Raw genomic sequence first — 23,318 nt, 5'->3', positions numbered from 1 at the left:
ATCCATCTTACTTGATGGAGAAATTGCTATGACAAAATGCTAAAAGCTCTTGCTCCAGGCTATTTTTAATCTACTGTAGGTGAAAGATCAGAACACATTTTTGGAAGATTTATGTGTGGTACCCTTGTGCTGTGCTGGATGGGATAAATGGGAGTTGACAAAATACAGGACACGAGATTTAAACCCTTGACCTGTGACATTACGAGTCATCACAACTGTATGTTATCACATTTATGTTCTGGAGGGAAAGGCTTTGCTCTGAGGGAATCTCAGAAATGCTCAGCAGAGGTGCAGGGATGTGGCTCTCACTCAGTCTTTCTGCTTTTTTTGTAGTGTTCAGCAGTGAAATCTCCTCTCAGGCCTGGGTGGGTTTCAGAGCAGAATATTTCCCAGCAGTTTTTGTGTTGTCTGTGCACAGTAAGACAAAAACATGTTTGTGCACAGGAACACATCTGTGTTTTGTGGAAAGGGTGAAGCTACTTAATGACAGCTCAGCTTGTGCAGCCTCAGCAGTTCTGCTGATCCTTTAACAGCCCAGGCTTTCCAACTGCTTCCAACTCTCTGTTCACTGTGTCCATTCCAGAAACAAGAGCCCTGATAAAGCCAAGAGACTTCAGAAATTCTGTGAAACACTCTTTTCACCTCAAGTTCAGGGTTCTGCCGGACCCTGCAGTGACTCTTGGAGATGTTCACCTGCAACCTGTGCTTCCAGAATTCCAGCTCCTTGTGAGGGGCACATCCCCAATTAGTCTGGGGATTTGTTCTGCATGTGCAAATCTTTTCTTGGGCAAGGAAGTGTCACATGGAGACTTGGCTGAAGAAAGCAAGCTGTTTAATCTTAAATGGTAATTGTCATCCTCTGGCTAATGATAAGCAATATTATGGCCTGTGTATCAGCTGTAATTAAGCAGTAAGACACAACAAGGTGTATGTTACACAGAGATAACAGTGCTCAAGAGCCAGTGACCTGCAAAGCCCATTATCTGCCAGCTGCACGAGCCAGGGTGTGCACGTGTGGTCCCAAAGCCACTGTCCCCTCTGCCCTGCCTGCAGACTGCTTCTGGGGGGCAAAAAAGGGCTTTGTGTTGTGTGATTTTTTTAACAAAGCTTTTTTTTAACAAAGCTTTTTTTTAACAAAGCTTTTCCTCTGAGTAGTTGATTTCTGCACGTTTAATGAACAGTGTGAAACACTCTAAGGTGTCACGCTCTGGAGTTCTGGGAAATGGGCCCCACTTCAGGCCAGGCCCTGCAGGGCTGTGCTGGCCAGGCAGGGATGGGGTGTGTGGGGAAGGATTCCCCATTCCAGCACCAGACCAGCAGCAAGGCATCAATTGCTCCAGGAAAGAATTCCTGTTGCTTTCCCAGATAGCAGAGGGAGCTGGAACGTGGGGTTAGATGGACTTTGTTTCAGAGTAGGATTGGATTTTGGTTAAAGGTTGGAGGAGTGAAGTTTGTACGGTTCACACTGAACACAAAACCTTTCCTGTGGAGCTGCCATTGTCCGTGTCCTGCACAGGGTGACCAAACTGATGCTGCAGGAGCAGAGAGTGAAAACCAGGGTGGCACAAACACCAAACCAAAGGGGATGAGAGCGCCTGAGTCCTGCTTCCTCCAGCACAATCCATGACCTGTTGTTTAACGTAGGGATCCTAGGGGAAAAGCAGTGCTGGAGGAGGAAACCCCAGTGTGGGAGAGCTTCCAGTAACAGGGAATGCAGAACAGGATCAGCTTTTCCTTGCTGGGTGCTGTTCTGCTGCTTTCCTTCATTCACTAAGTGACCTCAATGAAAGTTTGCGGGGCAAAACACTTTGATGTTAATCAGATTTCCAGCCTAAGCATCCTGGACGTGATCTGCTGCCCCCTGATACCGGGCTGCTGTGCTTAATTGCACAAAATTAAAATACAGCGGCTCAAATTGCTGTGTTTTGTTCCTGTGTAACAGTCTGTCTCACACTTTGTTATTCATGGGTTTTCTCCCCCCAGACATACAAATTAGAAAGGCACTGGGATCTCGATAAACAAACTGCTGACAATTTAGTCTGGGCAGAGGGAGAAAAGCAGCAATAAACTGAGGTGAGAACTGTCTCGTCTAAGGTCTTTTAGCCAGTAATTGCCAGGATGGAGTATGTCTGCATGGATTTCCCAGGTTTGGGGTGATGCTACCCATTCAAGTGGGTGGATTCTGATTTAGCCAAATAATAATTTGCACGATCTTTAGAAAGATGTGAGCAGGGTGGACAATTCCTTTGTAGCCCGAGTTGTGCTGTTGTCAGAAGCAAGGATCAGTTCTGAGGGTCGGGACGGCACTGAGCCCATCTGGACCCTGATTTCAGTGGCTGTCCTGGATATTACTGTATTCAAAATACAAATACATAAAGTTAGCTTTAATAGAAGAGCAGAGAGACAAGGCAGAGGCCAGTGGCAGCTGTCTGCTCCTCGGAGCCCCTCTCCCGGGTGCGAGTGTTTCTGATTACAGCTGTGCACTGTAAATGCCTGCTCCATGTCTGGGGATAATCCATTCAGAGCAATTACAAGGCATCCGTCACCAGCAGGACCTGAGCCACAGGCTGCTTATCTGGGAAAATTGATGGAAGGAAGGAGGGAGCGAGGGGAGGAAATCAATGCCTTTCCCCAGTGTTATCTGCCAAATTGAATTAAGCAGCACGGGATCCCTGCTCGGAGCTGCGTGTGGTGTGCTCAGAGCTGGGCAGGGATGGTGGCAGCTGCCCTGGGCTGCTGCTCCCCGGTGACTCCCCGGGCATCCACCGACACCAGCGGGGCTGGGGTGGGCACCGGGAGTTCAGAACTTCCCATGCAGGATCTCCAAGCCCACAGCAGCGGGTCCAGCTGGGAGCCTCGTGTCTGGTCACAGTCCTGATGTACAATCCCCTCCTGTGTTCTTTTTCTGGGGTAGCCAAAGTCCCGTCCCAGATTTTCCATGCAGAGCGTTGTAGGGAGAGCAGCAGGGCTGACATCAGCAAAGATGCAGTGATTGCAGGCTGCAGAGCCAGGCCTGGGAAACCTCGATTGCTGAAAAATGCTGCGTGTGTTGAATCCCTTGGCACTGCAGTGTAATCCTGAGCTGGGAGCTGCTGCCAGGCAGAGGGGCTGCAATTTGGGGCAGAGGGTTTGTGATGTTTAACATGCCAGGAAATGGCACGTGGAAGGTTTGGTGCCGTGCCCTCCTCTGCTGCTCCACTCACCTTGTGGGTTGGAAAGGTAACTGAAGGAGATTTGACTTCTCTGTGTCTGAGCGGTCACTTACTCTGCAAAGCAGCGCTGGAAATGCAGGAGCTGGATTCAGGAATGCTGAGCAGCCCAGGAAGGGCCCCTCTGCCCTGCTGGGCCTGCAGTTGGCACTGCCAAGGAGATGTTTGGTGGGTAGCACTGTGAGCAGCAGGAGTGTGGCTGCAGGGAGGCCACAGCGGGGCACTGGCACTTGGGATGCTGCACAGGGAGTCCATCCGTGCTGCCTGAAGTGCTTTCACTCGTGGGCTGTGGGGCCAAGAGCTCTGTTCATGCTCTGTTCATGCACCTGCTTGATCCTTGGTTGCATAAAGGGAAGGGTTTCATGACCTTTTCTGACAACCAGACAAGAAAGGAATTTCTGGTTCCAGGGCTGGAACTGAGCACATGGAGCAACCCAAAACATTGTATTATTAACAGGGTTTATAAAGGGCTCTTTGTAAACTTTCTTCCCCAGATCATGGTCACTCAAGTTTATGGTCCTTATGGTGTTTACAGAAATGAGATTTGAAGCACTGAAACCTCATTTTCTTTTGACCTGTGAGTGTCCTCTTGTTCCTTGGAATCCTCCTCAGCTGCATAGGCATGGGAGGTGGGAGAGCAGTGGTGCAAGGGCCAGACTGGGGTGGCTGGGCCAGGGTGGCTCTGGGGCAGTTTTATAAGGGTGACATTCTCAAGGTTCCAGGCTGAGGAGCTGACTCAACAGAAACAAATACAAAGGTAAATCCGAAACGATGAGCCAGAAACCCCACAGATGCTGTGCAGAACAATTGGGCTCAACCAGTCCAGCCCAGAGAGCTGGGGAAACTTTTTTTCCCTCCCAAATAAAAGTGTGTGGGAATTTGCATTGCAGTCAGGTAATACTTAAAGTGCACATAAGCCATCTCATAAAAATTCCAGCAGCGTGTACGTCACACAGCTGGGTTTTATTAGAGCTGTGCTCTTCCTCCTGACAGTGCCTTGGAGCTCGGATCTGCATTAGCTCTGCCATTCCTGGGCTTCTGCTGCTTCCCAGATTCCTGTCATTTCCCACACGTTGGATCCCTTCCCTGCAGGATGTGTTTAATGTCTTGTCAGCAGTTGAAGGTGGGAGCACCTAAAAGGTCTGATCCCTTGAGCAGTAACAAGGAATCTCCTCCTTTCTCCCCAGAATCCCTCAGGCCTCTCCCTGCTCTATGGGTGTTGAGCTTCCCTGTGCTCCATCTGCCAGGCTGGGATCGGGGGGTGCTCACAGGACACAGGGAAGCATGGGGTGCTCTGTTTAACCCCATCTGTGGGATTTTGTGGCCGTTTCTTTCAGCTGTGCCCCACACAGGGTTTGGATTTGCCACACGCACTCCCTGTTTGGGTTTTTGGTGGTGTTTTCTGGTGGCTGGGTAACACAAGCTCTTGAGTAAATCACGAAAGGTTTTTACTCCAGGCCTCAGGAAATTGGATTTTTATTTCTATTTCTGTTTATTTCAGCTATTTTGAGTAGCTCAGTTGGTTACTGAGCAGGTTCAGGTCTCATTCCTAATGTATCTCATTCCTGGTAAACCAAAGTTATTTTGTCAGCAGAACCAGAGTTTTCAAACCCAGTTAGTTCCCCCTTACCCAGAAACACAAGACAGCCTGACTGGGCTTCACCAGTCTGTCTTGTTGTACTCAGAGGTCCTTGGAGACAGAGAATATCATTTTTTCAGCCTCTGGTAGCAAGTCTTATCAATCCAAATCCAGTTTGCTGTTTAGTTTGGGACAGGAATACCCTGACAAGTCTCTGAGGAGGAACAGCAGGAGAAATGTTATTTGAACTTTTCATTTCAGGACCCCCAGTCACAGTAAGGCTGTGCAGGTGGAAGGACAGGGGTGTGGGGCACAGGATCCCTCCCCAAGGATGTGGAGCTGCATTCAGGACACAAACCCACCCCTTGGAAAGCCGGGGGAGTCTCAAATAAGAAGAGATCTATTTTTTTTAAGCTCTTTGCTCATTCTCCAGCTTTTCCACTGCTTTCCAAAGGCATTTCAGAAATGTCCCAGAGCTGTGGAAATTCTGCAGCCACTTCTCAGAAAACCATGAGAGAATTATTCTGACACATGTTTCCATCTCCTGCTTTTTGCATTTTCCCCTCTTGCGTTTCTTTTTCTTTGACCTAGAACAAACTTCTCTATGCTCCCAATTCTCACTATTCCAAAGACATTTCACTGGAGTGTTAGATTTTCCCCGGGCAGGGGGATGCTGTGATCCCAGTTAAACTCCAGTCTCCTTGCAGCAGTGTCCGTGCAGCCCTGCAGAGGTTTTGTGCTCAGTGATGCCTCAGGGAGGTTCCTTTTCCTGGGCCCTCAGGAAATCAGGGACCAGGCGCTGTGGGATCATCGTGAAAGGGGGAGCAGCACCTCAGCAAAGCACAGAGAACTCCAAAAACATCCCAGAGCTCTTTATTTTTTTCTGGACAAACAATTTTATTTTCGGTAATGCGTCTATACACTGTACATTCAGTCACTGTGGTATATAAGCATAGCTATTTTCATACATAATCTCATAAAGTCCTTTATTTTACAATATTATCTGCATCGGGGGGAGGGGATGTGGAAAAGGGGGTGGAAAAGGACTATCAAGGTACACAGCGAAATAGATAAATATGCCAAGCTTTTTTCTTATTTTTTTTTAAATCAGGCATTTATAAACAAGAAAGCATACATTACTTACATAAAAATAGTTCTAGAATAGTAGAGTAAGTCATAATATTGTCATTAGCAGCAGCATAGGAGAGACCAGGATAACAAAAATGTGCTGAAATGCTATTGGCTATTATAAATGTAAAGATTTATTTTTCTTCAATTGAAAAAATGTCATTTCTGTGAGTTCTTTCAATTAAAAAAACAAAACAAAACCAAAAAAAACCAAAACAAAACAACAACCAAGCCAACAAAAAACTTCTCTCTAAAACACATGGACTGCTGAGAGGGCAGAGTGGAACAAAAACCAACCTTTTGGTAATAAAATACTTTACAGTGAAAATAAGGACAAATAAAATGCAAATGATGGAGAAAAGGTTATAACCCACATTGAAAACTTGCAAAAAGATTTTGTTTTGTTTTTTTTTCCTAACAGACAGCAAAGGTTCTTCTCAGTTAAAAACACAACTCATAAAACAAGACAACTACCAGGTAAGAAAGAGTTTTGAAAAAGTAAACACCATATACACTTATAATACAACAGTGTAAAATGAAAAAAAGTATTTACATGTTGAATTTACTTTTAATGTTTTTTTTACATTGGCTAGTTCTGTTTGAAAAGCAGAATATTATGTATAGAGTTAGCTGCTCCATAGATATGAATGTTATTGCTGTTGGTTTTTTTTTTCCCTTCGTTAAGTCTTCGTTCAGTAATAGAAACAAGGAGTAATTAAACTGAATATACAAGTAGTAATATATTTGTAGGTACAGGGAGAGTCAACAGCCTGTATGAAACACCTCTTCTCCCTTGGAACTTCTTAAAGGAAACTAAAGCACAGGAGATGGGGGATGGAGGGGCAGCCCCTCTCCCTGGGAAGGCAGCAGGGAGTGGGGGCTGCGGGAAGGAGGGAAGGAATTCCAGGGACCAGGCTCACACAGCTTTACTGAGGTGTTGCAGCCACAGGAATGACCCCAGAGCTCCCTGGCCTCGAGCACCTTCACCCGGGGGGAGAATCGGGCCCCGGGGCTGGGACAGAGACCCTGCTAATGGCTCCGGATTGCACAGCCAGCACACGATCTGCAGAGAGAACTCCAATCTAAACTGGCTGGGAAATGCCCCGTGCTCAAGCCAGCCCCAGCCCTGCCAGCCCCTCCTGGGCAGTGGCTGCTGCTGGACAAAGTTTGTTCCTGCTCTTCTCGCACCGTATTTCTCCTCACGCTTTCAAACACTGATTGACAGGAGCGGCCTCTCTCCCAAGGAGCAAATCCTGGGGAGTCTGGGGTGAGCTCCTGCGGGTACGGCCCCGCTGGAGCGCCTGTGAGCGGGGCAGGGGAAAGCCCCAGCTGTGGTTCTGGTTTGCAGGCTCTGTGCTGCCCCGGGACCCTTGACCTGTGCAGCACAGGTGAGGCTGAGGGGGTGGCTGACAATTTTACTGTTCTGCTTTTTTCCTTTGAAAATCCTGCAAGTTTCCTTCCTGCAGAAGTGTGGGAGCCTCCTGCCCAGTGAGGGACTGCATTTCCCTGGACACTAAAGGGAAAACTCACGGTGTGGCTTCTCCTGGGAGACAACAGCTGGACATGGACATGTTGCTATTTTTTGGGGGGTTATAAAGGGAGAGAAACCATCATAGATCAGGGGGAAAAACCCAAACAAGCAAAATTTCCAAGGCCAGGCTTCCATGAGCTGCCACAGGAGCGGGGTCTGTTCTCTGTGTGGTTCCCAACACGGCAGTAAAGCAGAGCACAAGAGACTTGAAATGCACAAAAATGATCAGCTACAGCTACAGTTGTTTAGTTTCCCTTGAAGAAATAAGTGGATAATACAGATCTGGAAATCATAAGGCTGAGAACATTTTTCTGCATACTGCATAACAAAAGAACCCCTTTACATAAGACAGTAATAATGCCCATTAATGACTATATGGCAGAGTTTAATCCATGCATATGATTTAATAATCGCAGAAAAAAAACATACAAAGAAAATAAAACCCCACATTAAAAACGAAAACAAAAACAAAACCTGCTCAAGCATAATCAAAATTCCTTTTGCATTGCACTTTAGAAGGAGAGCTGCACCTAGAGCCAGTCTCCAGTATCCCAAACACACAAGGGCCAACCCCTGTATCCACAGACAGGTTCAGGTCATTGACTTGGTGTGACTGTTCCTTGCTCCCAACAGTTTTACATTGTCCCAGTAATTCCACTCCTTTTATATTTCTTCTTTTTTTGTACCTAAAACATATATATGAACTTCTTTGTTAATGCTCACAGTTACTATAATGGTTACTATAATGGTTTCAAGCAAACAGCTCTTGTTTAAAAAAAAAAATCTCTCTAATGTACTGTAAGTAAATACCATAATTTTAGGATTGGAAGCCGCTTTCTGTCTACTGGGAAATAATTTTGAAGCTTACATAGTTTGCATTAATGTCCAAAAGCAAATAAAGATTACTGGAAATATGTTTCTTCTTTTAGAATAACTCTGGGTATGATGATGCATAGGGGGTTCTCTTTTTTTTTTTTCCTTTTTTTTTTATTATTATTCTTTAAGGTAAAAAAAGTGTCAGCATTGCCTAGAGAAGATGCTGAGAGGAAAAATGAGCTGGAAGGCACATCTGCAGCCCCAGATCACATTTTCAGTTGCTTGAGCGTGTCAGAGGTGAGTGTTTATGGGTGAAAATTAATTTTCTCCTGATCAGTAAAGCACCAGCTTTATTTATTAAGCACTTTTGGGAGCATCTCTGCTGCTCCCCAGCTTGGGTCACACACAGCCACAAAACCAGGTTCTAACTGAACCAACAGGGGGAATTCCTGCCCAGGGGACTCTGGGCCTGCTGGATCCTCCTTGGCTTCCACGGATGCTGAAGGGAGGTGTCACTGGTGGCAGGTTGGGTTCATGGTTTGCACAGCTGTTAGGGCAGAATCTCAAATGCTTGACATGTACATCTCAGAAACAGGGAAGAAAATGCAGAGTAAGATTCTGACAAAGTGCAGGTTTAAAAAAAAATATATAAAAAACCTCAGCACCACCCCCAAGGCAGTGATGGCTTGCTGCGTTGTATCCCGGGGCCGCGGCTTGGATCCCAAAATTAAAGTAATTTCTCCTTTTAAAAACAAAAAAGTTTTTTTAAAAAAAGATGTAGGCTTATTCACAGCAGCAAAAATGTTGGTTTTCTGTTCTGTAGTATCCGACACTGCAACGTTGGACTCTCCTCGGGCACAGAAATCCTGACTGACAGTTCGGAATGGAAGCAGGGAAATACTGAACTCATGGTAAGATGGTGCAACAAGATGAGTTTTCCAGAAAACTGAAAGCTGAAGATTTCAGAATGACTTCAACACACAGATGTCTCTGCTTTGTTCCTCTACCGACTGATCATCCATTTCCTTCCTTTCTTCCTTTCTCTCTTTCTTTTCCCAAGGCTGACGTGCTCCTGGGTGAAGTCTCTGAACACAGGGGGGTCTGTGGGGCTGGGGCTCTCAACCCAAGCCCTTCTGCTCCCCTCACCCCCCGCACACTCCTGCAGCTTCCCTTCTGCCTGTGTCCAGGGCAGGAAATGGACATAATTCATTCTAAGGAAAAAAATCAACTCGGAAAAGCACTCTGAACTTCTCCTACACCCACGTGACGGGATGGAACCGCGATGGCTTCTGAGATGGCTGGAAAACTGCTCCTGACATGGATGGCATCATCACCACAGAGGGGCTTCTGCACAAAGAATCCCAAAGCCTATAAAGTCATTAAAAATTGTGCATCGAAGGTTTTTTATTTTTTGTCTTTTTTTTTTTTTTTTGTTTTGCTTTTAAAGGTTCATTATAAAAATCTTGTTAATTTTTTTTTTAATACCAAGTCTGTGTAATGAATTCTTTTAAATAGCTTATAAGAAAAGTCGGTTTGTTTTTAAATTCCAAAATGTTCCAACAGGCAGGAGAACACAAAGCCACTGCCGTGCTCACCTTGGACTCCGGGTTTAGCTGGACCACACTGCTTTGCTTAGAGTTTGCCAGTAGAAAATTTGCTGTGGACTTAAAAGTATTTTGTTTACAAACACTTTGTGTTTTCTAGGCACAGTAAGATGTTGTGCTATATGGATTGGGAAAAAAAAGAGGCGGAATTCAGTGCTTCTGTTCTAGAGAGTAACAACATTTGCCTTCCAACTACTGAGAATCCATATTCCTAAAGCGTGTGCCAGGACACCACTACTCACACGTGCACTCCCAGTCCCATCTCTCCCTCCCTGTGCTGGGGGATGAGGGGTCAGTTCTCCATGGGGCTCGAGGTGCTCTCGCTGCTGGGCTGGCTGCTGGCTTTAGGCCACAGTTGTTCCTGAAGTTCCTTGACCACCTTCTCCAGGTGCTCGCGGGCCTCCCGCTCGTGCAGGAGGTCGGCGCGGAGCTGCTCCCGGTCGGCCTCGGCGTGCTGCAGCTTCACCTGCAGGTCCTCGATCTGCAGGGACAGGACAGACAGGGCTGTGGGACACGGCCGGGCCTCCCCACACACCGTGCACAGGGCCAGGGGAGCAAGGCAATGTGAACTCCAGGCACAGGATTACCAAGACAGAGGAAGGAACTCCCTGTTCCTTTTTCCCATGCGCTACTGCAGTACAGTGCCTGCTCAGCTTTGGAGCCTAAACATTCCCAGTGACTCCAGCTCCAGAAAGGAAGGTGAAAACCAGAAGAGTTAAGAAACAGTTTAAGAATTCCTCAGTGCTACAGAATCTGGTCACTTCTTCAAGCATGGCTGTTGTTTCTTTAGGCAGTGACAGCAGCTCAGCAAAGCCAACCCCAGCTGTTGGCACAGGGGATTCATTTCAGCTCTTGTACAATGCTTGTTAATGGAAGTGACCAGAAAGGGCCTTGGCTGCTGACGGGCCAGGCCTTCCCAGCTACGGATGAAAGCCCTGCAGTGTCCCCACCCTGCTCCCAGCAGGACCTGCAGCTGCCCTTGGCCTCCCTGACCTCCCTGTTTGGTACTTTGTGACAGAAAAGGCAGAGAAAACCCCCAGGACCAGAAAGTGCAAATACCAGAAACAGCGCCCAGCGAGAAAGGAAATGTCAGCAGTCAGCAAAGATTGCCATTTAACAAGGAAGGGAAACCTCCAATGTTTTGGGCTAAAGTGCAGGTAAACCTCCCCATCCATGTTTGGATTTCAGTATCAAGGCAAGGAAAAGGAAGGCATAAACCACAGCTCCTCAAGGGGCATTAAGCATCTAACACTTTAGGCCTACACAGAGGCATTTCCACCCTGATTCTTCTCCCACCCTGGCCTGATGCAGTTTCTGTCAGACTGAGCCTGTCTAGAGAACTGCGGTTTCCTCAAAAATAGTATGTGACCAACTTCCTCTTGCACCCCAAGCTGTAGCTACAAGGGTGTATAAAGCTTTATTTTTAAATTTCTCAAGACTTAAGAACTTAAGTTATAATGACATCTTACAAAATTCAGCCCTGGGAGTGAGTTACTCACAGGAGTTTTGTTACCAGCTGTGCCAGCCACAAAACAGGAGCTGCCACGTGCCCCGTGCCCAAGGACAGCTCTGGGGAGCTCAGGGGCAGCTGTGACAGGGGGCTGCTGCAGGGGACACTGCCAACCTGCCAGGCCTCGCCTCAGAAAAGAGGAATAATTGGCTACTTGAGTTCTTTTAGAGGTGATTTTTAGCCTTTAAGCTTAGAGGAGGGAATGCATTTAGAGACTGAAAATGCCCAGTGTCACAGAGTCACCCCCAGGACACACCTGAGCCCCCAAGCTCAGCCCAGGCCGTGTTCACCTGCCCTGGTGCTGCTCCCCGGGGCCCTGGGGGAACGCCCAGCGCAGCAGCCCCAGGGAGGCTCTGTTTAGTCTGGACACCCCTTATCAGTGAGACATCCTGTGATGCTGAGAGGAAGCCCCACATCATTTCCTGCTCCTGGCCAGACGTGTCTCAGCGGGAGCAGGCGGCCACTCCCCTTCCCCTTATCAGAGCCCTGGGGATCGTGAGCTTTGCTTCTGCTCTTCCCCTCCTCCCTTAAAGCCACCACGCCAGGGTCCTGCAGCTCCCACCTCCAGGAGCACCTGTGTCTCACAAGAGGCTGCTCCTGCACTCCTGGAACTCCCTCTGCCACCAGCTTTTCAGGGCTGTGTTAAACTGTGTAAAGTATTTGAAGTACATACAAATACACACAAATCAAACTATGTTAAACAGCAGCTTTGAGGACTATGGTTGAGGGTTCCCTTTAGCAGGGCAGGCCCTGCACGCCTCTGTGGCAGGTGCACGGAACGAGTTTCAATTCAGGCTCCATTTTTTGGCCTCCTGGCTGGCCCTGCCCTCTGTGGCTGCCTCTCCCAGCTCGGGAGCAGGGCTGGGAGCAGGGCCTGGCAGGGGGCAGCGGGAGGGAGCTGAGGAGCTGCTGCAGCCCCTGCTGGGCCTCACCTGTGCCGAGTACTTGGCCCGGAGCCGGCCGGCCTCGCAGCCCTTGTCGCACACGCGGATCTGCCGCGCCTGCTCCAGCTCCCGCTTCAGCCGGATCCGGGACTCGTTGGCCTCCTTCATCTTCTTCTCGTTCTCGGCCCGCAGGCGCTCGATCTCCTTCCGCAGGTTGCGCTTGGCCTCCGTCGCTTCCCTCAGCTTCTCCTTCTTGGCCACTCTCAGGAACTCCAGCTCCTGGGACACAGAAGCAGGTAAGGAGTGAGCGCAAGGGAGCGGAGCTGCAAGGGAAGCCATCCAAACCACGTTCCCACCTCCTGCCGGCTGTGACCGAGGCAGCCCGTGGCTAAACCCCGCTCTGAACTTCGCACGAGCCCTTCTCCTTTAAATCCTGTGGAGTTCCTGCACCCCAGCTACCCTGAAGCCCGGGATAACAAAAAGCTCAGCGCTACAGCCCCATTTTGCTTTGTCAAGCAGAATAGCTGCGACCATCTGGGCCTGAATAAAGATGAACTGCAGTTGGAGAGAGCTCCAGCACCAGCTCCACGTTCCAAACCACCCGACTGCAGTGCCTGGGCTGGAGCTGAAGGCTCTGAAGATGCACAACGTGGAGAGCGCAGTTCTGAGTGTCCTTTGTGTATGGCAAAGCTCAACAGGACATCAGAAATCAGCTCCATTTTATCAAGCCCCCCTCAAAAATCCACTCAAGGCAAGGACAGAACACAAACTGTTCTTCTCTAGCTCTGGCGTGCTGTAGGTGACTGGGGTGAGCCCCAAGACTCCTGACAACCAGCTCCTGGACTGCTCTGCCACAAGAGCTGGAAAACTCCAGGCTAAAACCTGAAGCTGAATGGAAACAACATTCTGCTCTGGGAATTGCCAGTCCCCCCGTCCAGGCTGGGAGCTGCTGCCCTGGAATCTCAAACCCATGAGGGAACCATTAACTGAAGGGATAATGATAAGGAACCTTCAAGGTACAAAGGAAGAAACCCCTAAGCTGTTAAAATACACGTTCACAGCTAGCACAGAGATGTGGCTCACGTTTCCTAAATGGTTAAATCAGAAACTAAAGATCTATTTTTTCCCCAGAAGCAGCATTTCCTCCCTGTCCGAGTCAAACCCTCCAGCCCCCGGTGCTGTGAAGCAGCACTGCAGGGTCATGGGAAATTCACTCTTTTGACAATCTCACTTCCCAGCCAGGCTGGAAGTTCGCTTGGCCATGCCTCTAGAAATACACACACAGCCCCTGGAAGCACCCAGAACCCCTGGAAATACACACACAGCCCCTGGAAGCACCCACAACCCCTGGAAATACACACAAAACCCCTGGAAGCACCCAGAACCCCTGGAAATACACACACAGCCCCTGGAAATACACACACAGCCCCTGGAAGCACCCAGAACCCCTGGAAATACACACACAGCCCCTGGAAATACACACACACACACACCACACACACGCATGTGTCTCTGTGTGTGGAACTGGGAACCCACCCCTTCCCAAAGGGAGGACAAAGGCTGGACACCAGAGTCCCCTGCCCCAAGACACAGCTTGATTTAACACTCAACTGCTTCATGTAATTCCTGCTTTAAGTACACACTATTTAGGTATTATGCGTAAATGTTAACTTTTAAATACATAAAATAAACCAGATTTACTGGAACACAAAGGAATTAAGCCATTTGTTCAGGGTAACTTAAAAAGAGAGCATCACTGCTGGTTTTTTGTCTCCCACACTCCATCAAACCAGGCCCTTATTTTCTCCATCCCATGGATTCCAGCCCCAGCTTGGGAACAGCTCCACACCAAATATTCAAAGAGGACACACAGATCTTCTAAGCTGGCTCCCCCTTCCATTTCTCTGCACTCTTTTTACCCCAGCTCCAATAAAAGCCAGTTCCCCATCACTGAGCTCAGCCCTGACCTGCAGCCCTGCCTGACCACGGACACACTGATGGATCCAGGAATTCCAGAAGTGAGGAGCTGCCTCCCTGCCTGGAGCTCGGCACTGTGGCCAGTGGGATGCCTGACAAAGCCCTTACTTCAGCTGTGGCCGTGTCCCAGGAACACCCTCCCTCACAGAGCCTTTAAAACTCCAGCTAAAGCCTCCAGAAATGTTTCCTGTTCAGTGAAATGAAAACAAAATAAACTCTGCTGGACTAGAAGATTTTTTCAGTAATGAAAAGATGTTGATTTTGGTAACCATGGATTTATAACCCAAGGAAAAACAGGTGGCAAGCTTAAAAACATAGGACTGGTTCCTGTGCTTTGGCTTCTCGGCTGGATTTACAAACAGAGCCCCAGCAAAGGCTGTTGCTATTTGGGAAAAATGAGGCAATTCCTTTTTCAGAGCTCCCTGCTGGGCTGTACCTGGCAGGGCAGGGCAGGGCAGGGCAGGGCAGGGCAGGGCAGCCTTACCTGGTGCAGGCTGCGCTTGGCCTGCAGGGCCGCGTTCAGCTTCTCCTCCTGCTTCACCCTCATCTTCACCACCTCGTGCAGGAACTTCTCTTTGGCTTCTTTCGTGTCCAGGCCACTGTCCAGGGCCTGCCTGAGGTGCTCCAGCTCAGCCTCCAGCCCGCTGCTGTGGGGGTCGGGGTGCGCAGCCACCTCGTAGGAGCTGTTGACGGGGGCCGGGGGCTGCATGCCAGGGGAGCTCATGTCCTTGGCAGAGCTGGAGGAGGTGAAGGATGGGGAGGAGAGCGAGGATAAGGAGGAGGTGACTGGAAAAAAGAAACATTGAAAATTAATTTTAAAATGTCAATAATTAAGACATAATTATATACAATTTGTATATATTTTATACAGCTCAAAATGTGCTGAGGCCCTTTTGTACAGAGACACTTGATAATCAATTTTAAATAGGAAAGGAAATTAAAAACCCACTCATTTTATACTTTGATACTTGAAAAATAATGAAAATGCAACCTTGACTTAAGGGACTGAGTTCAATTTGTTTGAACTGTGACAGTGCAACTCGTGTCACAAAGGTACCATGGAGGCACTGGGCTCCCACAATTCCATTTAAACCCCACAGAAACTGCACAGGAACCCCCGCAAAAAACCCAGCCCAAACAAAGGCAGCCACAGGTGTCACTCACACTCTTCCCTGGTTTCTACTTCAATCTCTGCTTCTGACTCCTTGTCCTCCTCGGGGGCCGTGGTGGCGGCAGTGCTGGCGGTGGCAGCAGTGGCCTCGGGGACAGCCGTGTGCTCCGTGCCGTGTTTCCTCTTCCTGGGCTGCCCTGAGCCCAGGGCCTCGCTGCTCCGGGACACCACCGTGGCACAGGGGGGGTTGCTCACCATCTTCTGTTGGGCTGGAGGGGCCAGGGCCACGTTGGGGGCCACGGCGCTCTCAAAGCTCTTGTAGGAGTAAAAGCTGGTTCAGGGCAGAGGGAAGGGAAAACGGTCACATGGCTGGCTTTGGAGAGCTTCCCAAGGCAGAGCTCCACTGCCAACACCACGGGAGTGGCAGTGAATCCCACAGCAGCTGAGAACCTGCCCATGGCACTGTTTGGTGTTTTGCCCTCACTAAACGCAGGGATCTCATCCCAAGGGCCACAAATCCTAGGAGCACCAAGGAGATGAGCTCTCCCAGAGCCTAAAAGTCCTAAAGCTGTTTCCTCCTGCTCTTCACGGCGCTGTTGTTTTAACCAACTGCACAGCTGGACTTTCATCTGTCCACAAATGTTTTGTAAACTCAAACCAGCACTTCCTTAAGGAAACCCATGGAGTGGAAAAGCATCTTCTTGTGGCCCTGTGATTCTGCCACACGCCTGAGTGTCCGTGTGTAAAACCACAGGAACAACAACCAGCAAACCTTTGGTTAAACCCTGGTGTTAAAGGGGAGCATTAACACGACATCAAATACATGGAATTTTGCAAAAAGCAGAGCAAAGACTTTGTAACTTGAATTTAGCACCTACAACATGATGTGGTATCAGTTAAAATTTCTCCTGGAGCTGTTGTAGGTGGGCTTTATCCAATACTGAAATCAGCCAGGCTTCTCACAGGGATACCAAGGACACTCACACCACTTCTCCCCCCACTGAGGTTAAAAATTAGGATATGCTGATAGGCTTTTTCCCTTCTATTTTCTTTATTTTAAAATCAATCCCCACAGCTTCTAAGAAACTTATTCATAGGGGCAGCACAATATGTTCTCCATAATATTCCCTAAAAACACCTGGTCACTTAAGTCAAACTTTCCAAAGAAATCATCACCCTCAGGCAGAAATCTGGCTCGGAGGTTGCTCAGACTGCACAGCCCCAGCCTGGCACAGGGATGTCGAACTGCCCTGACACTTTCTGCTCTCAGTGTGACACCAAGGTCCCACCTGCTGTGTGACTCACTCAGGGCTGCTCCTCTCCAAGAGCAGAGCGTGGCCTCGGTGTCTGGATGGGTCTGACAGGCTGAGGAGCCAGGACCCCCCAGGGCCAGGGGACCCAGGGGGTTTGGGGACGTCTCTGCTGCCCTTCGGCCTCCCTGGCACTGTGGGGATGGGAGAGGACTGAGCTGGGCTGGAACAGGGAGCTGGTACCACGGACAGGGGCCTGGCAAGGGCTGCATCTCCCTGAGCACTGCCCCAGGACAGGGACTCCATCTTGCACCCCCGAGTGACCAGCCCTGCACAGCAGCTCCAGCTGACACTCTGATGGCAGGTGCCACCTTCAACCCCCCTCACGCACAAACCAGCAACACTTTTTGTGTTTCCTCTCTGCAAACAAAACCCCTGCAGCTGCAAACACTGTGACTGAGCACAGGACAAACCCAGAGGCACCTGGCACCCCACCCAAGCCCCCCTCCCTGTCCCTGTGTCCTTACCTGTCCCTGATCAGGGCGGGCAGGTGGCTGGAGAGCTCCTTCTCGCTGGCCGACACCGCGGGGGACCAGGGCCGGAAGGCGGAGAGGCGCTGCCGGGGGTGCACGCAGCCGATGCTCTGGGGACAGGGCGGGACATGAGTGACCCCAGCAACCTCTGAAACCCCCCCAGAGGGGACCTGGGACTTCCCAGGGCACCCTCAGTCATCCCCACAGCCGCTCCCCACTGGCCACGACCTCCTCGCTCAGGGCTCAGAGGGGAAGTGCACTTGTGGGTTTTGCTGGCCAGCGAGCTCTGTTGTAGGGATCACCAAGAGCCACAAACAAATCCTATCCCCCAAATCCTGAGCCTTGCAGGATTCCCGTACCTCAAAGGCACAAGGGAATTCCTTACTTCCCCGTCACAATCCAGGTCAATGAGCACTGGAGGGTGACAAGGAATCTGGGGGGACTGGGTAGCTCAATGCTGACTAGGAAAAGGGTGGAAATGTTACTAATTTAGAAACCCTGGGCATGTTCTTTCCCTCAATTTCTCCTCTGTAGAGTGATGCTTTGTGCCAATTTGATCTCTCTTGATCACAAAATATTCAACAATCACCTTATTAGACGAACTGGATAAGGACCGTAACCAACTGGACTGTTTTTCCTTCTCAGTAGAAGCTGGAGATTGGGAAGCAGAGTCATCTATTTTGGGCTTTTTGGAAGCAGGAGGATCTGAAGAGACCTGAAACAAAGGCAGGAAAAATCAAAGTCAGATTTTTAATTTTGCAATCAGCTTAGAAACGAGTTATAAAGCAAAAGCAAATTTTGTTGTTTAGAAGGAAGAAACTCTGGGTGTTTTTCTTATTTTCCAAATGTAAGACCAAACAAAGGAGTGCAAACAAGGGGCAGACACAGACTGTGACATAACACACTTCACTCCTCCACGGGAGACACCCAGGTCAAGTGTGCGTGGCACAGGAGAGATGGGCAGTGATCAAAGGGAGCCACTCGCTCCAAGCTGAAGAGAACTATCAGCCTTTTATGATTTTTGCATGCAGAAAGGTAAGTTTAATGTGGTTGCTGAGCTGGAAAGATTATTTTAAACGAGAACAGAACAGACTTTGTTATTCTGTTTGCAGTGGTTGTTATGCCGATGACTTCACTACCCCACAGCTGCAGTGGATTCTGGGGGTGCTGCCAAGAGCTGCTTTGCCTTTTCCACAAGTGGCTCAGCTTGGCCCATAAATCATCCTCAAGCATAAGAAAGCCCTTTGGCAAGCAAAATCCCTTTCCTTCAACACTGTGAAGGAATAAAATTCCTATAGTCCCAGCGTGGCTTGCAAAAAAATTGGTAACTACTGGTTTAACTGGTGCACTGGGGATACCAGCTTGAAGGCCTGCCAGTACAAACACCTCTCACAGCAGGGAGGGAGAAGGTTCTGGACCTTGTGCTGCATCACGACCAGAAACAATAAAAGAAACATCCCACCCCTGTTTCTATTCCTTCTTGTGTCTTTTTGCAGTTCTGCAGTCACCACCTTTCCCCATTCCCACTCAGCCTGGCTCCAGAAGGGGGGCAGAACCCCGCTGCAGTCATTAATAACTGCTCGTTTTTGCATTCGTTTGTTTCATCCTTTCTCTTCACCGTGATTTTTGTGGGCAAACAAGTGTTGATCCAGGTGTGTCCGGAGAAGCTGGGCTGGTAATGTCCTGGGAGCCTGAAATGCTCCAGCCCAGGTGTCCCCCCCAGTGACAGGAAGGACCCCTTTGCCAATGTCCTGTGATCTGAAAATCAGTCCCCTCAAGGCACCTTCAGCTGGGAACTCAGAGGCTCCTTCCCCAGCTGATACTGAATCCTGAGCACTGTGATTTAAATGATTTACCTGAAAAGCACCTGCAGAATTGTCCAAATGCCCTTCTCAGGCCTCCCTACCCAAGAGCTCTCTAACTGCGCCCCGTTTGTGCCCTGATTAGGAGGAAATTGCAGCCTCAGTCCACGCAGAGCCTGCTGCTCGTGGAGCAGGGCAGAGGATTCTCCAGGCCATGCCAGCCCGTGTGGCAGCAGCCCCTCGCTGCCCTCCCAGCCAGAGTGCCCAGACACGTCACCAAGCCAAGCCTGGAGGGCTCAGCACGACATTCCCTGGCACCGGGGAGCTCGGGGCAGCTTTCCATCCAGAGCAGATGAAGGAGGACGACATGGGAGGGGTGTGGGGGTGTGTGTGTGCAACCCCCAGGACAAAATTAGCCCGTGCCAGTGCCAAATTCCAGCTCCGCGGGATTTGCAGCAGATTCTCTGGGCACAGCTTCAGGCTTCCCCAGGGCTGCCTCCTGCCCAGCCAGGGCACGGGCCCTCCCCTCAGACCCAAGTAGGAAGAGGCATTCCCGAGCCCTTCTCGAGAAAAGCCGGCACAATGCGCTGGAAAAGATTCGGTTTTGCTCTCGGAGATGCTGCCTGTGCAGAATTAGTGACAGCATGGGAAAGGCATTTGGCAAGTGCCTGCTGATCCCAGCCCTGTCCACTGGGGATGGGGGGCTGTGTGGGGAGGGGAGCTCGGCCTGCAGGGTGGGGAGGAAGGGGGGCTTGGAATGAAAAAGGCAACAGGTGGCAAGACTCAGCATGGAACCGTCCCTCCCCCCCGTCCGTCCGTCCGTCCTGAACATTCTGTCCAGGCGGGAAGGGGACAGGCCCCAGGATGGGCCCAGAGCAGCAGCCCAGGCACCCCCAGCTCTGGAAACGGGGAGCAGGGACAGCCCTAGAAAGGCTCCGGGAGATGTTTCAACAGAATGATCTCGTTTGCATTTTTAAAGGAATCATCTCCAGCTTTCCTCACTGTCCCCCTTCTTTTGCCTTCAAGTCAAGGCTGACCCCAAGGGCCAGGAGGGTCTGAGCACACCCCTGGAAATGCTGCTCCACTTCCATGTCCAGAAGCCTGTGCTGGTTTGGAAACAGGGGACACAGCTGGAAACACACAGCAGAGGAGCTGTGTACGCAGGGGAAACAGGGCTGTCCTCCCCCAGAGGGATGGAAAGGGGCAGAGAAGGAGGTGCTGAGCAGAGCCCACAGGTTTTCCTGCCCTGAAGTCACCTCCCACCCCAGGCACCCCTGAGAAGCCAGAGCTGCCCAGAGCACGCCAGGGGACTCAGCACTGCTGTGAGCATGGTTTGGGAGCTGCTGTGCTGACTCCTCCAGCCTCTCCATCCCTGTCCCACCTGGATTACAAGGGTCTTTTCATGTTTAAGGCAGAACTGCCTCTTGGCAGATGCTTTAAAAAACCCACCTTGCATTTAGGTTTCACTTTAACCATGTAAAAATGCAACAATTCCAGTAGTTTCTACTACAGGAAGAGACTCAGATGTGGAACAAGACAGACACTGAGCACCAAATCTGCTCTCCATGTGACTCAGCCATTACATCCCACTCCAGGACAGATTCCAGGCACCAAGATACCCCACTCCAGCACTTCCAGCCCAGCCACAGCAGCCAACAAACCTCGGGACTGCCTCAAATGGGGATGATTTGATTTCATTTTTTCCTCTGTGCCAAATAATGAAACACACACCAAGTTGCAAGAGAAATACTGAAAATCCAATCTAGCTGTCTTGCCATCTTCATAAACGATTTATGAAACACTCGAACAAAAACTCGAGAAGACTGAAATAAATATTTCCTTATTTCCTATTCATTTTTTTATTTCCATTGGAGGCAATTTAATAATCTGCTGTCAAATGGGCTTTGTGCTGGACACAGCCACTTGTTAATAAACATTTTCTCCAATCCACAGATGGAAGAAACTTCAGGATACAAAGTGGGCCCAGAAATGCTTACGTGAAACCTTTACTTAAGCTTTGGGACTGTTGGTTTCTGAAGCAAATTTTAGGGGGAAATAGATACAGAAAGATTTATACAGCCACTAAAAAAAGATTGCAGAGGTACATTCCAAAGGGAAATCTGGGCCTGTGAACTTTGCCAGCCATTTTAAGGCAAACCGAAATTAGGCAGCTCAGCTTGGCCTGCGGCCAGCCAGGGCCACATTTGACATGTCAGATCAAATTTTCTACTTCAATTAAATATTACAGTAACAAACCATGAGACCAGTGGAAAGAATTTTTGACCCTCTCCTTCTCAGGAAGACAAACCTTCCCTGGAGCTCGGTACCAGGAGCAGAACCAGCAGCTGCAGGTCAGGCACCTCAACAACACTTTTTGCTTCAAATGCAATAGAAAATGAGCCCAGAAAAAAATGTTATATTTTAAGATATGGGAGTGCTCACAGGTATGATTCTTGGTGCCCTAGTGTCTACCAAAATACATTTCCTGAATAATTCACTTTTTTGCCCCTGCTGCATCCCAGTTTGACACATCTGGACTGAGCAAAGGCTTTTGCTCCCTCCTCATCCTTTGCCCCAAACCCATGACACATGGTACTGAAAACTGGGCTGCTTTTGCCTTGTTAAGAATGAAAACATCAACAAATGGAAAACACTTAGGAGGCCTCCATACCTGTGAATTTTTAGCTTGGAAATGTACCTTCAAAAGTCAGCCCATGCTCCAAATCCTTGCCTACCCTCTGCTGATAAAATCTCCCCAAACTGGGCCTGAGTTGGGCAATAAATCCCAAATCCTGGTTAAAGCCAGAGATCTGGTAAAGCAGGGCAGTGGCACAGGTTGATCTGAGCTGCTCACCCTTCCCAGCCAGGTGTGACTGCACTTCTGTGCTGCTTCCACTGGGGAATCCATCCCTTGGCCTCTCCCCTCCTTCAGAGCAGGGATGGGAAATGTGCAGGATTCCTGCCACATGGTGTGGCATCCTTAGAAATAAAAGATCTCATGTCCCCAAGGCTACTGAGCTATCCCGACCCAGAGAAATCTGCATTATTGAAAAAATTAACTGGCAAAATACTGCAAGACTGCAGAATTCCATTTTGTATCCTTAAGGCAGGTGTAAATCAGAAACAATTCCACTGGAAAACCCGGCTGGAAAAGCAGAGGATAAGTAGAGAACATAAAAAGGGGGCTGTAAATCTGCAGCGTCCTCTCATTGTGTCAGGCTGCTGCTCGTTGTCACCCGGGGAGCTCAGTTACACCCCGAGCACGGGTGGGGCTTCCTGTCCCTTCGGATTCCCCGTCTGGGCACAGAAACTCAGCCGCTTTCTCAGCAGGGCAGCAACCACCAGGGCTGGGCTGATGCAAACCAGAGAAACGCAGGCAGGCTCTGCTGGGGCCCGGACACGCCAGGCAGCACGGGCTGAAAGCACAGCCAGACAGCACGGGGGGAAAGCACAGCCAGCACGGGCTGAAAGCACAGGCAGCACGGGCTGAAAGCACAGATAGCACGGGCTGAAAGCACAGCCACCAGGGCTGAAAGCACAGCCAGCACGGGCTGAAAGCACAGCCAGCACGGGCTGAAAGCACAGCCACCAGGGCTGAAAGCACAGCCAGCACGGGCTGAAAGCACAGATAGCACGGGCTGAAAGCACAGCCACCAGGGCTGAAAGCACAGACAGAACGGGCTGAAAGCACAGCCAGCACGGGCTGAAAGCACAGCCACCAGGGCTGAAAGCACAGGCAGCACGGGCTGAAAGCACAGCCACCAGGGCTGAAAGCACAGCCAGCACGGGCTGAAAGCACAGCCAGCACGGGCTGAAAGCACAGACAGCACGGGCTGAAAGCACAGCCACCAGGGCTGAAAGCACAGATAGCACGGGCTGAAAGCACAGCCAGCACGGGCTGAAAGCACAGACAGCACGGGGGGAAAGCACAGCCAGCACGGGCTGAAAGCACAGCCAGCACGGGCTGAAAGCACAGCCACCAGGGCTGAAAGCACAGCCAGCACGGGCTGAAAGCACAGCCAGCACGGGCTGAAAGCACAGCCAGACAGCACGGGCTGAAAGCACAGACAGACAGCACGGGCTGAAAGCACAGCCAGCACGGGCTGAAAGCACAGCCAGACAGCACGGGCTGAAAGCACAGACAGACAGCACGGGCTGAAAGCACAGACAGCACGGGCTGAAAGCACAGCCACCAGGGCTGAAAGCACAGATAGCACGGGCTGAAAGCACAGCCAGCACGGGGGGAAAGCACAGCCAGCACGGGCTGAAAGCACAGACAGCACGGGGGGAAAGCACAGCCAGCACGGGCTGAAAGCACAGCCAGCACGGGCTGAAAGCACAGACAGAACGGGCTGAAAGCACAGCCAGCACGGGCTGAAAGCAC

General features: G+C 49.9%; 1 protein-coding gene across 1 annotated transcript in view; it reads right to left on the bottom strand.

The window, feature by feature from the left end:
* Window positions 1-5,664: 5,664 nt before the first annotated feature.
* SKI (SKI proto-oncogene) overlaps window positions 5,665-23,318 on the bottom strand; it is a 103,065-nt gene continuing 85,411 nt past the window's right edge. Inside the window, exons 3-8 of the mRNA XM_038159453.1 lie at window positions 17,722-17,847; window positions 17,127-17,242; window positions 15,403-15,680; window positions 14,723-15,024; window positions 12,310-12,540; window positions 5,665-10,348 (exon numbers count right to left, since the gene is read on the bottom strand). Coding sequence (XP_038015381.1) covers window positions 10,160-10,348; window positions 12,310-12,540; window positions 14,723-15,024; window positions 15,403-15,680; window positions 17,127-17,242; window positions 17,722-17,847 — 1,242 coding nt within the window. The 3' untranslated portion in view covers window positions 5,665-10,159. The remainder of the gene's footprint in view (window positions 10,349-12,309; window positions 12,541-14,722; window positions 15,025-15,402; window positions 15,681-17,126; window positions 17,243-17,721; window positions 17,848-23,318) is intronic.

This window comes from Motacilla alba, chromosome 21 (assembly GCF_015832195.1).
Source record: "Motacilla alba alba isolate MOTALB_02 chromosome 21, Motacilla_alba_V1.0_pri, whole genome shotgun sequence".
Lineage (NCBI taxonomy): Eukaryota > Metazoa > Chordata > Aves > Passeriformes > Motacillidae > Motacilla > Motacilla alba.
The sequence above is the reverse complement of the archived record's forward strand: the minus strand, read 5'-3'. Positions and strand labels throughout refer to the sequence as shown.